The sequence below is a fragment of the Crinia signifera genome, chromosome 4 (assembly GCF_055691185.1).
Source record: "Crinia signifera chromosome 4, ASM5569118v1, whole genome shotgun sequence".
In the NCBI taxonomy this organism is placed as follows: domain Eukaryota; kingdom Metazoa; phylum Chordata; class Amphibia; order Anura; family Myobatrachidae; genus Crinia; species Crinia signifera.
This window is the reverse complement of record NC_139220.1, coordinates 3,522,928-3,538,022: the sequence shown is the minus strand read 5'-3', so window position 1 is coordinate 3,538,022 and position 15,095 is coordinate 3,522,928. Positions and strand designations below refer to the sequence as shown.

At 51.5% G+C, this 15,095-nt stretch overlaps 1 protein-coding gene across 4 annotated transcripts in view; it reads right to left on the bottom strand.

Moving 5' to 3' along the window:
- Positions 1-392: 392 nt before the first annotated feature.
- Positions 393-15,095, bottom strand: part of LOC146073559 (solute carrier organic anion transporter family member 1A2-like) — a 49,583-nt gene continuing 34,880 nt past the window's right edge. For 3 of the 4 annotated variants that reach the window (XM_083180756.1, XM_083180758.1, XM_083180757.1), the window contains 2 exons: positions 10,079-10,196; positions 7,695-8,369 (listed from right to left, as the gene is read on the bottom strand). In XM_083180756.1, coding sequence (XP_083036882.1) covers positions 8,255-8,369; positions 10,079-10,196 — 233 coding nt within the window. In that variant the 3' untranslated portion in view covers positions 7,695-8,254. Of the gene's footprint in view, positions 1,070-4,778; positions 4,897-7,694; positions 8,370-10,078; positions 10,197-15,095 lie in introns of those variants that run through there. The other variant, XR_014473289.1, reaches the window with a different exon arrangement.

Here is a 15,095-nt window from a genome sequence, read left to right as displayed (position 1 = left end):
ATTGCCTCCCTCTCTCTGCCGCTCTCTTAGCATGTACACTGGCACCACTAACACCGCCCCTCCCCCACCTATACCCTCTTTTATCATGGTGACCCCCCTGTCATTTTATTCTGGATCCGCCCCTGCGCTCATCCCCTTCCGGGGGCTGGCGGCTGGCGTTCTGACCGCCAGCCCCTGCAAAGATCTGTAGGGTCTCCCCCGGGTTTGCTGGGTTCCTATCACACAATAGGTAAATTTGCTGCTTACAAAACAAATAACATTGATCCCTAAAGATTATATTTTTGAAAGATAAGCGAGCATTTAAATTGTCAGCTCTGGACCGAGCCGGTAAATGTTCTGCTCTGTGTAATGTGGGGAAACTATATAAGTAACGGATACGACAGAATATTCTTACATTAATATAAGAATACCATTTATTTCATTTCACACAATATAAAAAGTAATCAGAGAATTATAAAGTAATATATATGTATGTATACAGGGCAGCTCTGTACATAGCTGGTGTGACGCGATCTGACGGGATAAATGCTGGCGTTACAATATAGCAATGTCACCATTAGGAGAACCGGCCCAGTGAGCTCCCACTCTGCTGACAGACGGACTGGCACTGGGTGCAGCCACCAGACTAGTGTCACCGTAGGCAGCTGTCCATCACCACCCGGCCAGTGGCTGGTACTGTGTTTAATTATCAGTACCCCCATGTCCCCCAATGTCTTTGTGTCCCTCCTCCTCCATTCCCTAAAGCTCTGCTCTGTCCCCGCTGTCACCTCTATCCCCGGCTGAGTTCAGTTTTCCAGGAATTGAAGCAAATGTCTCCCAACAAGTCTTCGATAAAACAAGGCGTCCTCTTCCATAAATACAGCATCATTGTGGGGCGATTCCTAATGTAACAGGGTGTCTGCGTTCCCCGGTTATATACTATATACAGCATCTTCCCCGGATCTCGTCTCTTGCTCATGACTCAGGATTTTCCACGCGGGAGCTGGCGCGTTTCAGGGAGAGCAGGATGAAGATGCAGGGGATGTAGGAGACAAAGCGTAATACCGACGGGATCCCGATATACAGGTATCTGGAGACACATGGGAGAGATGTATTATATAACGTACAGGATATACTGTATAACATGGTATCAGGATATTGGTGTTTGTGATGCCAGAAGACGGTCAGTGGCATCCCTAATAAGCCCCCTCCTCTATGGTTGTGTAATAGACCCTGGCATTACCCCTGCTCAGGTCTCCAGGAACATGGGGGCAGATGTATTAAGCTTGGTGAAGAGATAAACTGGAGATAAATTGGAAGGAGATAACGCACCAGCCAATCAGCTGTGTTTGAAATATGACAGTTGGGAGTTGATTGGCTGGTGCGTTATCTCCTACACTTTATCTCCAGTTTATCTCTTCACCAGGCTTAATACATCTGCCCCATGGTGTCCGCGCCACGTTCCTGGGGACACCTCTATTGTGCATCCGTAAATCATCAGATAATTTCTGCGGTAGCCATTTTACCAGTCATTTCTGCAAATGCGCAGCCTGCGCCGGCCAGCGGTGAGCTGAGAATAATTAAGGGCTCAGGTTGTGCGGTATGTGGGACCCCCTGTACAGGGGCCCATATGCTCTGCAGGCCTCGTATCCCGTATAGATACGCTAGGATCCCTCTAGGTACATATGTTTATACAGCGATACCCCCCCTTTATCTGCATCCGCTCTGCCCCTTGCCACCATTCAGACCAGATAATGGAATCTCGGCGCAGTGTTACCCTGACCTGTAATGTCCGCAGAGTCTGTGTCCCTGTCCTGTAGTGTCCGCAGAGTCTGTGTCCCTGACCTGTAATGTCCGCAGAGTCTGTGTCCCTGACCTGTAATGTCCGCAGAGTCTGTGTCCCTGACCTGTAATGTCCGCAGAGTCTGTGTCCCTGTCCTGTAGTGTCCGCAGAGTCTGTGTCCCTGACCTGTAATGTCCGCAGAGTCTGTGTCCCTGACCTGTAATGTCCGCAGAGTCTGTGTCCCTGACCTGTAATGTCCGCAGAGTCTGTGTCCCTGTCCTGTAATGTCCGCAGAGTCTGTGTCCCTGTCCTGTAATGTCCGCAGAGTCTGTGTCCCTGTCCTGTAGTGTCCGCAGAGTCTGTGTCCCTGACCTGTAATGTCCGCAGAGTCTGTGTCCCTGTCCTGTAGTGTCCGCAGAGTCTGTGTCCCTGACCTGTAATGTCCGCAGAGTCTGTGTCCCTGACCTGTAATGTCCGCAGAGTCTGTGTCCCTGACCTGTAATGTCCGCAGAGTCTGTGTCCCTGTCCTGTAGTGTCCGCAGAGTCTGTGTCCCTGTCCTGTAGTGTCCGCAGAGTCTGTGTCCCTGTCCTGTAATGTCCGCAGAGTCTGTGTCCCTGTCCTGTAGTGTCCGCAGAGTCTGTGTCCCTGACCTGTAATGTCCGCAGAGTCTGTGTCCCTGACCTGTAATGTCCGCAGAGTCTGTGTCCCTGACCTGTAATGTCCGCAGAGTCTGTGTCCCTGTCCTGTAGTGTCCGCAGAGTCTGTGTCCCTGACCTGTAATGTCCGCAGAGTCTGTGTCCCTGACCTGTAATGTCCGCAGAGTCTGTGTCCCTGACCTGTAATGTCCACAGAGTCTGTGTCCCTGTCCTGTAGTGTCCGCAGAGTCTGTGTCCCTGACCTGTAATGTCCGCAGAGTCTGTGTCCCTGTCCTGTAATGTCCGCAGAGTCTGTGTCCCTGTCCTGTAGTGTCCGCAGAGTCAGTGTCCCTGTCCTGTAGTGTCCGCAGAGTCTGTGTCCCTGACCTGTAATGTCCGCAGAGTCTGTGTCCCTGACCTGTAATGTCCGCAGAGTCTGTGTCCCTGACCTGTAATGTCCACAGAGTCTGTGTCCCTGTCCTGTAGTGTCCGCAGAGTCTGTGTCCCTGACCTGTAATGTCCGCAGAGTCTGTGTCCCTGACCTGTAATGTCCACAGAGTCTGTGTCCCTGTCCTGTAAAGTCCACAGTCAGTGTCCCTGTCCTGTAGTGTCCGCAGAGTCTGTGTCCCTGACCTGTAATGTCCGCAGAGTCTGTGTCCCTGTCCTGTAGTGTCCGCAGAGTCTGTGTCCCTGTCCTGTAATGTCCGCAGAGTCTGTGTCCCTGTCCTGTAGTGTCCGCAGAGTCTGTGTCCCTGACCTGTAATGTCCGCAGAGTCTGTGTCCCTGTCCTGTAGTGTCCGCAGAGTCTGTGTCCCTGACCTGTAATGTCCGCAGAGTCTGTGTCCCTGACCTGTAATGTCCGCAGAGTCTGTGTCCCTGACCTGTAATGTCCGCAGAGTCTGTGTCCCTGACCTGTAATGTCCGCAGAGTCTGTGTCCCTGACCTGTAATGTCCACAGAGTCTGTGTCCCTGTCCTGTAGTGTCCGCAGAGTCTGTGTCCCTGACCTGTAATGTCCGCAGAGTCTGTGTCCCTGTCCTGTAGTGTCCGCAGAGTCTGTGTCCCTGACCTGTAATGTCCGCAGAGTCTGTGTCCCTGACCTGTAATGTCCGCAGAGTCTGTGTCCCTGACCTGTAATGTCCGCAGAGTCTGTGTCCCTGACCTGTAATGTCCGCAGAGTCTGTGTCCCTGACCTGTAATGTCCACAGAGTCTGTGTCCCTGTCCTGTAGTGTCCGCAGAGTCTGTGTCCCTGACCTGTAATGTCCGCAGAGTCTGTGTCCCTGACCTGTAATGTCCACAGAGTCTGTGTCCCTGTCCTGTAAAGTCCACAGTCAGTGTCCCTGTCCTGTAGTGTCCGCAGAGTCTGTGTCCCTGACCTGTAATGTCCGCAGAGTCTGTGTCCCTGTCCTGTAGTGTCCGCAGAGTCTGTGTCCCTGTCCTGTAATGTCCGCAGAGTCTGTGTCCCTGTCCTGTAGTGTCCGCAGAGTCTGTGTCCCTGACCTGTAATGTCCGCAGAGTCTGTGTCCCTGTCCTGTAGTGTCCGCAGAGTCTGTGTCCCTGACCTGTAATGTCCGCAGAGTCTGTGTCCCTGACCTGTAATGTCCGCAGAGTCTGTGTCCCTGACCTGTAATGTCCGCAGAGTCTGTGTCCCTGTCCTGTAGTGTCCGCAGAGTCTGTGTCCCTGACCTGTAATGTCCGCAGAGTCTGTGTCCCTGACCTGTAATGTCCGCAGAGTCTGTGTCCCTGACCTGTAATGTCCACAGAGTCTGTGTCCCTGTCCTGTAGTGTCCGCAGAGTCTGTGTCCCTGACCTGTAATGTCCGCAGAGTCTGTGTCCCTGTCCTGTAATGTCCGCAGAGTCTGTGTCCCTGTCCTGTAGTGTCCGCAGAGTCAGTGTCCCTGTCCTGTAGTGTCCGCAGAGTCTGTGTCCCTGACCTGTAATGTCCGCAGAGTCTGTGTCCCTGACCTGTAATGTCCGCAGAGTCTGTGTCCCTGACCTGTAATGTCCACAGAGTCTGTGTCCCTGTCCTGTAGTGTCCGCAGAGTCTGTGTCCCTGACCTGTAATGTCCGCAGAGTCTGTGTCCCTGACCTGTAATGTCCACAAAGTCTGTGTCCCTGTCCTGTAAAGTCCACAGTCAGTGTCCCTGTCCTGTAGTGTCCGCAGAGTCTGTGTCCCTGACCTGTAATGTCCGCAGAGTCTGTGTCCCTGTCCTGTAGTGTCCGCAGAGTCTGTGTCCCTGACCTGTAATGTCCGCAGAGTCTGTGTCCCTTTCCTGTAGTGTCCGCAGTCAGTGTCCCTGACCCGTAATGTCTGCAGAGTCTGTGTCCCTGACCCGTAATGTCCGCAGAGTCTGTGTCCCTGACCCGTAATGTAAAGTTACCTGTAAGCGTCAGAGTCGTACATACGACAAGCTCCCGGGTCTCCACAGCTCGTAGTCCCCCATTTAATGCAGGTGGTATCGATGGCTGCTCCATAGTAAATGGGGGAAGGGATCCCACCTGCCGGAGAGGACGCAGTAACTAGTAAGTGTATCACACACACAGAATAAGAACTGGTGGGGCCCCCACACGTGTGATGTAATAATAACTGCCGGGGCCCGCACACGTGTGATGTAAATAACTGCTGGGGCCCGCACATGTGTAATGTAATAATAACTGCCGGGGCCTGCACACGTGTGATGTATTAATAACTGCCGGGGCCCGCACACGTGTGATGTAAATAACTGCTGGGGCCCGCACATGTGTAATGTAATAATAACTGCCGGGGCCTGCACACGTGTGATGTATTAATAACTGCTGGGGCCCGCACACGTGTAATGTAATGATACCTGCCGGGGCCCGCTCACGTGTAATGTAATAATAACTGCTGGGGCCTGGGCCCGCACATGTGTAATGTAATAATAACTGCTGTGGCCCACACACGTGTGATGTAATAATAACTGCCGGGGCCCGCACACGTGTGATGTAATAATAACTGCCGGGGCCTGCACATGTGTAATGTAATAATAACTGCTGGGGCCCGCACACGTGTAATGTATAATAACTGCCGGGGCCCGCACACGTGTAATGTATAATAACTGCCAGGGCCCGCACACGTGTGATGTAATAATAACTGCCGGGGCCCGCACACGTGTGATGTAATAATAACTGCCGGGGCCTGCACATGTGTAATGTAATAATAACTGCTGGGGCCCGCACACGTGTAATGTATAATAACTGCCGGGGCCCGCACACGTGTAATGTATAATAACTGCTGGGGCCCGCACACGTGTGATGTAATAATAACTGCCGGGGCTCGCACACGTGTAATGTAATAATAAATGCTGGGGCCTGGGCCCGCACATGTGTAATGTAATAATACCTGCCGGGGCCCGCACATGTGTAATGTAATAATAACTGCTGGGCCCGCACACGTGTGATGTAATAATAACTGACGGGGCCCGCACACGTGTGATGTAATAATAACTGGCGGGGCCCGCACATGGGGTATTATTTCAAATAGCCGGTACCTGCAGTGCTCTGAATACAGCCAGGCTCTGCCACTGTCAGTGGCTATCACTTCTGCCTGGCGGCGGCTGTCCCCCATTTACCGCGAGCATGTATTTCCCCTTGGCAATGAACATGTAATCCCACATGGCAATGAGCATGGAACCTCTTGCAATGAGCATGGAACCCTTGGCACTGAGCATGTAGAGAAGCAGCACTTATGTAGCATAATTTTTAATAGGCATTATGGTGTTTGGCATAATACATAATGGACATAATGGCGTGTAACTTAACGTGTAATGGACATTATAATGTAAATGTTTAATGCGTGCCTTCGGTGGACAATGTCCCTGTTTATGAAGCGTATTGTGAATTTTGGCTTAATCTGTGTGGCATTATGTGAATTCTGGCTCAATCCGTGTAGCATTATGTGAATTTTGGCTCAATCCGTGTGGCATTATGTGAATTCTGGCTCAATCCGTGTGGCATTACAGTATGTGAATTTTGGCTAAATGTATGTGGCATTATGTGAATTTTGTCTCAATCCATTTGGCATTATGTGAATTTTGTCTCAATCCATGTGGCATTATGTGAATTTTGGCTCAATCCATGTGGCATTATGTGAATTTTGGCTCAATCCATGTGGCATTATGTGAATTTTGGCTCAATTCGTGTGGCATTATGTGAATTTTGGCTCAATCCATTTGGCATTATGTGAATTTTGGCTCAATCCATGTGGCATTATGTGAATTTTGTCTCAATCCGTGTGGCATTATGTGAATTTTGGCTCAATCCATGTGGCATTAGGTGAATTTTGGCTCAATCCATGTGGCATTATGTGAATTTTGGCTCAATTCGTGTGGCATTATGTGAATTTTGGCTCAATCCATGTGGCATTATGTGAATTTTGGCTCAATCCATGTGGCATTATGTGAATTTTGGCTCAATTCGTGTGGCATTATGTGAATTTTGGCTCAATCCGTGTGGCATTATGTGAATTTTGACACAATCCGTGTGGCATTATGTGAATTTTGGCTAAATCCGTGTGATATTATGTAAATTTTGGCTCAATCAGTGTGATATTATGTAAATTTTGGCTCAATCCGTGTGGCATTATGTGAATTTTGACACAATCCATGTGGCATTATTTGAATTTTGGCTCAATCCATGTGGAAATATGTGAATTTAGTTTCATTCCATTTGGCATCATGTGTAAGGGGGAAGTATAAAGGGGTCTAGTATTTTGTTGTGTAGAAGTTGTATATGGTGTTGTAGACTACACTCAAGGACACACCTCTGTTGAGTGACCACACCCCTTTTCCGGAGCGCGCCTTCGGCGCGCGTACAACTACATCCTTCTCTTTTGTTGCCATGGTGGGCCTGCGTACTTTAAATGCCAGCGCCTATTTTTAGTCCCATTGCCTCCCTCTCTCTGCCGCTCTCTTAGCATGTACACTGGCACCACTAACACCGCCCCTCCCCCACCTATACCCTCTTTTATCATGGTGACCCCCCTGTCATTTTATCCTGGATCCGCCCCTGCGCTCATCCCCTTCCGGGGGCTGGCGGCTGGCGTTCTGACCGCCAGCCCCTGCAAAGATCTGTAGGGTCTCCCCCGGGTTTGCTGGGTTCCTATCACACAATAGGTAAATTTGCTGCTTACAAAACAAATAACATTGATCCCTAAAGATTATATTTTTGAAAGATAAGCGAGCATTTAAATTGTCAGCTCTGGACCGAGCCGGTAAATGTTCTGCTCTGTGTAATGTGGGGAAACTATATAAGTAACGGATACGACAGAATATTCTTACATTAATATAAGAATACCATTTATTTCATTTCACACAATATAAAAAGTAATCAGAGAATTATAAAGTAATATATATGTATGTATACAGGGCAGCTCTGTACATAGCTGGTGTGACGCGATCTGACGGGATAAATGCTGGCGTTACAATATAGCAATGTCACCATTAGGAGAACCGGCCCAGTGAGCTCCCACTCTGCTGACAGACGGACTGGCACTGGGTGCAGCCACCAGACTAGTGTCACCGTAGGCAGCTGTCCATCACCACCCGGCCAGTGGCTGGTACTGTGTTTAATTATCAGTACCCCCATGTCCCCCAATGTCTTTGTGTCCCTCCTCCTCCATTCCCTAAAGCTCTGCTCTGTCCCCGCTGTCACCTCTATCCCCGGCTGAGTTCAGTTTTCCAGGAATTGAAGCAAATGTCTCCCAACAAGTCTTCGATAAAACAAGGCGTCCTCTTCCATAAATACAGCATCATTGTGGGGCGATTCCTAATGTAACAGGGTGTCTGCGTTCCCCGGTTATATACTATATACAGCATCTTCCCCGGATCTCGTCTCTTGCTCATGACTCAGGATTTTCCACGCGGGAGCTGGCGCGTTTCAGGGAGAGCAGGATGAAGATGCAGGGGATGTAGGAGACAAAGCGTAATACCGACGGGATCCCGATATACAGGTATCTGGAGACACATGGGAGAGATGTATTATATAACGTACAGGATATACTGTATAACATGGTATCAGGATATTGGTGTTTGTGATGCCAGAAGACGGTCAGTGGCATCCCTAATAAGCCCCCTCCTCTATGGTTGTGTAATAGACCCTGGCATTACCCCTGCTCAGGTCTCCAGGAACATGGGGGCAGATGTATTAAGCTTGGTGAAGAGATAAACTGGAGATAAATTGGAAGGAGATAACGCACCAGCCAATCAGCTGTGTTTGAAATATGACAGTTGGGAGTTGATTGGCTGGTGCGTTATCTCCTACACTTTATCTCCAGTTTATTTCTTCACCAGGCTTAATACATCTGCCCCATGGTGTCCGCGCCACGTTCCTGGGGACACCTCTATTGTGCATCCGTAAATCATCAGATAATTTCTGCGGTAGCCATTTTACCAGTGATTTCTGCAAATGCTCAGCCTGCGCCGGCCAGCGGTGAGCTGAGAATAATTAAGGGCTCAGGTTGTGCGGTATGTGGGACCCCCTGTACAGGGGCCCATATGCTCTGCAGGCCTCGTATCCCGTATAGATACGCTAGGATCCCTCTAGGTACATATGTTTATACAGCGATACCCCCCCTTTATCTGCATCCGCTCTGCCCCTTGCCACCATTCAGACCAGATAATGGAATCTCGGCGCAGTGTTACCCTGACCTGTAATGTCCGCAGAGTCTGTGTCCCTGTCCTGTAGTGTCCGCAGAGTCTGTGTCCCTGACCTGTAATGTCCGCAGAGTCTGTGTCCCTGACCTGTAATGTCCGCAGAGTCTGTGTCCCTGACCTGTAATGTCCGCAGAGTCTGTGTCCCTGTCCTGTAGTGTCCGCAGAGTCTGTGTCCCTGTCCTGTAGTGTCCGCAGAGTCTGTGTCCCTGTCCTGTAGTGTCCGCAGAGTCTGTGTCCCTGACCTGTAATGTCCGCAGAGTCTGTGTCCCTGTCCTGTAGTGTCCGCAGAGTCTGTGTCCCTGACCTGTAATGTCCGCAGAGTCTGTGTCCCTGACCTGTAATGTCCGCAGAGTCTGTGTCCCTGTCCTGTAGTGTCTGCAGAGTCTGTGTCCCTGGCGGTCGCTGCTGCTGAGTCTGTGTCCCTGGCGGCCGCTGCTGCTGAGTCTGTGTCCCTGGCGGCCGCTGCTGCTGAGTCTGTGTCCCTGGCGGTCGCTGCTGCTGAGTCTGTGTCCCTGGCGGCCGCTGCTGCTGAGTCTGTGTCCCTGGCGGCCGCTGCTGCTGAGTCTGTGTCCCTGGCGGTCGCTGCTGCTGAGTCTGTGTCCCTGGCGGTCGCTGCTGCTGAGTCCGTGTCCCTGGCGGTCACTGCTGCTGAGTCCGTGTCCCTGGCGGTCGCTGCTGCTGAGTCTGTGTCCCTTTCAGTCGCTGCTGCTGAGTCTGTGTCCCTGGCAGTCGCTGCTGCAGAGTCTGTGTCCCTGGCGGTCGCTGCTGCTGAGTCCGTGTCCCTGGCGGTCGCTGCTGCTGAGTCAGTGTCCCTGGTGGTCGCTGCTGCTGAGTCTGTGTCCCTGGCGGTCGCTGCTGCTGAGTCCGTGTCCCTGGCGGTCGCTGCTGCTGAGTCCGTGTCCCTGGTGGTCGCTGCTGCAGAGTCTGTGGTGCTGGCGGTCGCTGCTGCTGAGTCTGTGTCCCTGGCGGTCGCTGCTGCTGTGTCTGTCCTTATAACGTAGAGAAGTTACCTGTAAGCGTCAGAGTCGTACATACGACAAGCCCCCGGGTCTCCGCAGCTCGTAGTCCCCCATTTAATGCAGGTGGTATCGATGGCTGCTCCATAGTAAATGGGGGAAGGGATCCCACCTGCCGGAGAGGACGCAGTAACTAGTAAGTGTATCACACACACAGAATAATAACTGGTGGGGCCCTACATGTGTGATGTAATAATAACTGCCGGGGCCCGCACATGTGTAATGTAATAATAACTGCTGGGGCCCGCACACGTGTAATGTAATAATAACTGCCGGGGCCTGCACACGTGTGATGTAAATAACTGCTGGGGCCCGCACACGTGTAATGTATAATAACTGCCGGGGCCCGCACACGTGTAATGTATAATAACTGCCGGGGCCCGCACACGTGTAATGTAATAATAACTGCCGGGGCCCGCACACGTGTAATGTAATAACAACTGCTGGGGCCCGCACACGTGTAATGTATAATAACTGCCGGGGCCCGCACACGTGTAATGTATAATAACTGCCGGGGCCCGCACACGTGTAATGTAATAACAACTGCTGGGGCCCGCACACGTGTAATGTATAATAACCGCCGGGGCCCGCACACGTGTAATGTATAATAACTGCCAGGGCCCGCACACGTGTAATGTATAATAACTGCCGGGGCCCGCACACGTGTAATGTAATAACAACTGCTGGGGCCCGCACACGTGTAATGTATAATAACTGCCGGGGCCCGCACACGTGTAATGTAATAACAACTGCTGGGGCCCGCACACGTGTAATGTATAATAACTGCCGGGGCCCGCACACGTGTAATGTATAATAACTGCCGGGGCCCGCACACGTGTAATGTAATAACAACTGCTGGGGCCCGCACACGTGTAATGTATAATAACCGCCGGGGCCCGCACACGTGTAATGTATAATAACTGCCAGGGCCCGCACACGTGTAATGTATAATAACTGCCGGGGCCCGCACACGTGTAATGTAATAACAACTGCTGGGGCCCTCACACGTGTAATGTATAATAACTGCCGGGGCCCACACACGTGTAATGTATACTAACTGCCGGGGCCCGCACACGTGTAATGTAATAATAACTGCCGGGGCCCGCACATGTGTAATGTAATAATAACTGCTGGGGCCCGCACACGTGTAATGTAATAATAACTGCCGGGGCCCGCACACGTGTGATGTAAATAACTGCTGGGGCCCGCACACGTGTAATGTATAATAACTGCTGGGGCCCGCACACGTGTAATGTATAATAACTGCCGGGGCCCGCACACGTGTAATGTATAATAACTGCCGGGGCCCGCACACGTGTAATGTAATAACAACTGCTGGGGCCCGCATACGTGTAATGTATAATAACTGCTGGGGCCCGCACACGTGTAATGTATAATAACTGCTGGGGCCCGCACACGTGTAATGTATAATAACTGCCGGGGCCCGCACATGTGTAAGGTAATAACAACTGCCGGGTCCTGCACACATGTAATGTAATAATAACTGCCGGGGCCCGCACACGTGTAATGTATAATAATAACTGCTGGGGCCTGCACACGTGTAATGTATAATAACTGCCGGGGCCCGCACACGTGTAATGTATAATAAATGCCGGGGCCCGCACACGTGTAAGGTAATAACAACTGCCGGGTCCTGCACACGTGTAATGTAATAATAACTGCTGGGGCCCGCACACGTGCAATGTAATAACAACTGCTGGGGCCCGCACACGTGTAATGTATAATAACTGCCGGGGCCCGCACACGTGTAATGTATAATAACTGCCGGGGCCCGCACACGTGTAATGTATAACAACTGCCGGGCCCGCACACGTGTAATGTATAAAAACTTCCGGGGCCCGCACATGTGTAATGTATAATAACTGCCGGGGCCCGCACACGTGTAAGGTAATAACAACTGCCGGGTCCTGCACACGTGTAATGTAATAATAACTGCTGGGGCCCGCACACGTTAATGTATAATAACTGCCTGGGCCCGCACACGTGTAATGTATAATAACTGCCGGGGCCCGCACACGTGTAAGGTAATAACAACTGCCGGGTCCTGCACACATGTAATGTAATAATAACTGCTGGGGCCCGCACACGTGTAATGTAATAACAACTGCTGGGGCCCGCACACGTGTAATGTATAATAACTGCTGGGGCCCGCACACGTGTAATGTATAATAACTGCTGGGGCCCGCACACGTGTAATGTATAATAACTGCCGGGGCCCGCACACGTGTAATGTATAATAACTGCCGGGGCCCGCACACGTGTAATGTATAACAACTGCCGGGGCCCGCACACGTGTAATGTATAATAACTGCCGGGGCCCGCACACGTGTAATGTATAATAACTGCCGGGGCCCGCACACGTGTAATGTAATAACAACTGCCGGGGCCCGCACACGTGTAATGTAATAACAACTGCCGGGGCCCGCACACGTGTAATGTATAATAACTGTCGGGGCCCGCTCCCGTGTAATGTATAATAACTGCCGGGGCCCGCACACGTGTAATGTAATAATAACTGCCGGGGCCCGGACACGTGTAATGTATAATAACTGCCGGGGCCCTGCACACGTGTAATGTAATAACAACTGCCGGGTCCTGCACACATGTAATGTAATAATAACTGCTGGGGCCCGCACAAGTGTAATGTAATAATAACTGTCGGGTCCTGCACACGTGTAATGTAATAATAACTGCCGGGGCCCGCACACGTGTGATGTAATAATAACTGCCGGGGCCCGCTCACGTGTAATGTAATAATAACTGCCGGGGCCCGCTCACGTGTAATGTAATAATAACTGCCGGGGCCCGCTCACGTGTAATGTAATAATAACTGCCGGGGCCCGCACACGTGTGATGTGATAATAAATGCCGGGGCCCGCTCACGTGTAATGTATAATAACTGCCGGGGCCCGCTCACGTGTAATGTATAATAACTGCCGGGGCCCGCACACGTGTAATGTAATAATAACTGCCGGGGCCCGCACACGTGTAATGTAATAATAACTGCCGGGGCCCGCACACGTGTAATGTATAATAACTGCCGAGGCCCACACACGTGTAATGTAATAACAACTGCCGGGTCCTGCACACATGTAATGTAATAATAACTGCTGGGGCCCGCACAAGTGTAATGTAATAATAACTGTCGGGTCCTGCACACGTGTAATGTAATAATAACTGCCGGGGCCCGCACACGTGTAATGTAATAATAACTGCCGGGGCCCGCACACGTGTGATGTAATAATAATTGCCGGGGCCCGCACACGTGTAATGTAATAATAACTGCCGGGGCCCGCACACGTGTAATGTATAATAACTGCTGGGGCCCGCACACGTGTAATGTATAATAACTGCTGGGGCCCGCACACGTGTAATGTATAATAACTGCCGGGGCCCGCACACGTGTAATGTATAATAACTGCCGGGGCCCGCACACGTGTAATGTATAACAACTGCCGGGGCCCGCACACGTGTAATGTATAATAACTGCCGGGGCCCGCACACGTGTAATGTATAATAACTGCCGGGGCCCGCACACGTGTAATGTAATAACAACTGCCGGGGCCCGCACACGTGTAATGTAATAACAACTGCCGGGGCCCGCACACGTGTAATGTATAATAACTGTCGGGGCCCGCTCCCGTGTAATGTATAATAACTGCCGGGGCCCGCACACGTGTAATGTAATAATAACTGCCGGGGCCCGCACACGTGTAATGTATAATAACTGCCGTGGCCCACACAGGTGTAATGTAATAACAACTGCCGGGTCCTGCACACATGTAATGTAATAATAACTGCTGGGGCCCGCACAAGTGTAATGTAATAATAACTGTCGGGTCCTGCACACGTGTAATGTAATAATAACTGCCGGGGCCCGCACACGTGTGATGTAATAATAACTGCCGGGGCCCGCTCACGTGTAATGTAATAATAACTGCCGGGGCCCGCTCACGTGTAATGTAATAATAACTGCCGGGGCCCGCACACGTGTGATGTGATAATAACTGCCGGGGCCCGCTCACGTGTAATGTATAATAACTGCCGGGGCCCGCTCACGTGTAATGTATAATAACTGCCGGGGCCCGCACAAGTGTAATGTAATAATAACTGCCGGGGCCCGCACACGTGTAATGTAATAATAACTGCCGGGGCCCGCACACGTGTAATGTATAATAACTGCCGAGGCCCACACACGTGTAATGTAATAACAACTGCCGGGTCCTGCACACATGTAATGTAATAATAACTGCTGGGGCCCGCACAAGTGTAATGTAATAATAACTGTCGGGTCCTGCACACGTGTAATGTAATAATAACTGCCGGGGCCCGCACACGTGTAATGTAATAATAACTGCCGGGGCCCGCACACGTGTGATGTAATAATAATTGCCGGGGCCCGCACACGTGTAATGTAATAATAACTGCCGGGGCCCGCACACGTGTAATGTAATAATAACTGCCGGGGCCCGCACACGTGTAATGTAATAATAACTGCCGGGGCCCGCACACGTGTAATGTAATAATAACTGCCGGGGCCCGCACACGTGTGATGTAATAATAACTGCCGGGGCCCGCTCACGTGTAATGTAATAATAACTGCCGGGGCCTGCACACGTGTTATGTGATTATAACTAGGGGGGAGATTCTCTAAACTAAAAAATGCGATAAAAACCCTGTTATCGGAGGTTTTACCGCATTTTGGGATGCTTTAAGCATCCCCCGCTGGGTTATCACGATGGGGGGCATCGCCAGAAAAAACTGTTGATGCCCCTTAGAAGCCTATGGGCTTCTACCGCAACCCACTGCCGCCCCCGCACCGACCCCCGCCACCCCACACCGACCCACTGCTGCCCCGCACCGACCCACTGCCGCACCAACCCACCGCTGCCCCGCACCGACCCACCGCCGCCCCGCACCGACCCACCGCCGCCCCTGCACCGACCCACCGCCGCCCCGCACCGACCCACCGCCGCCCCTGCACCGACCC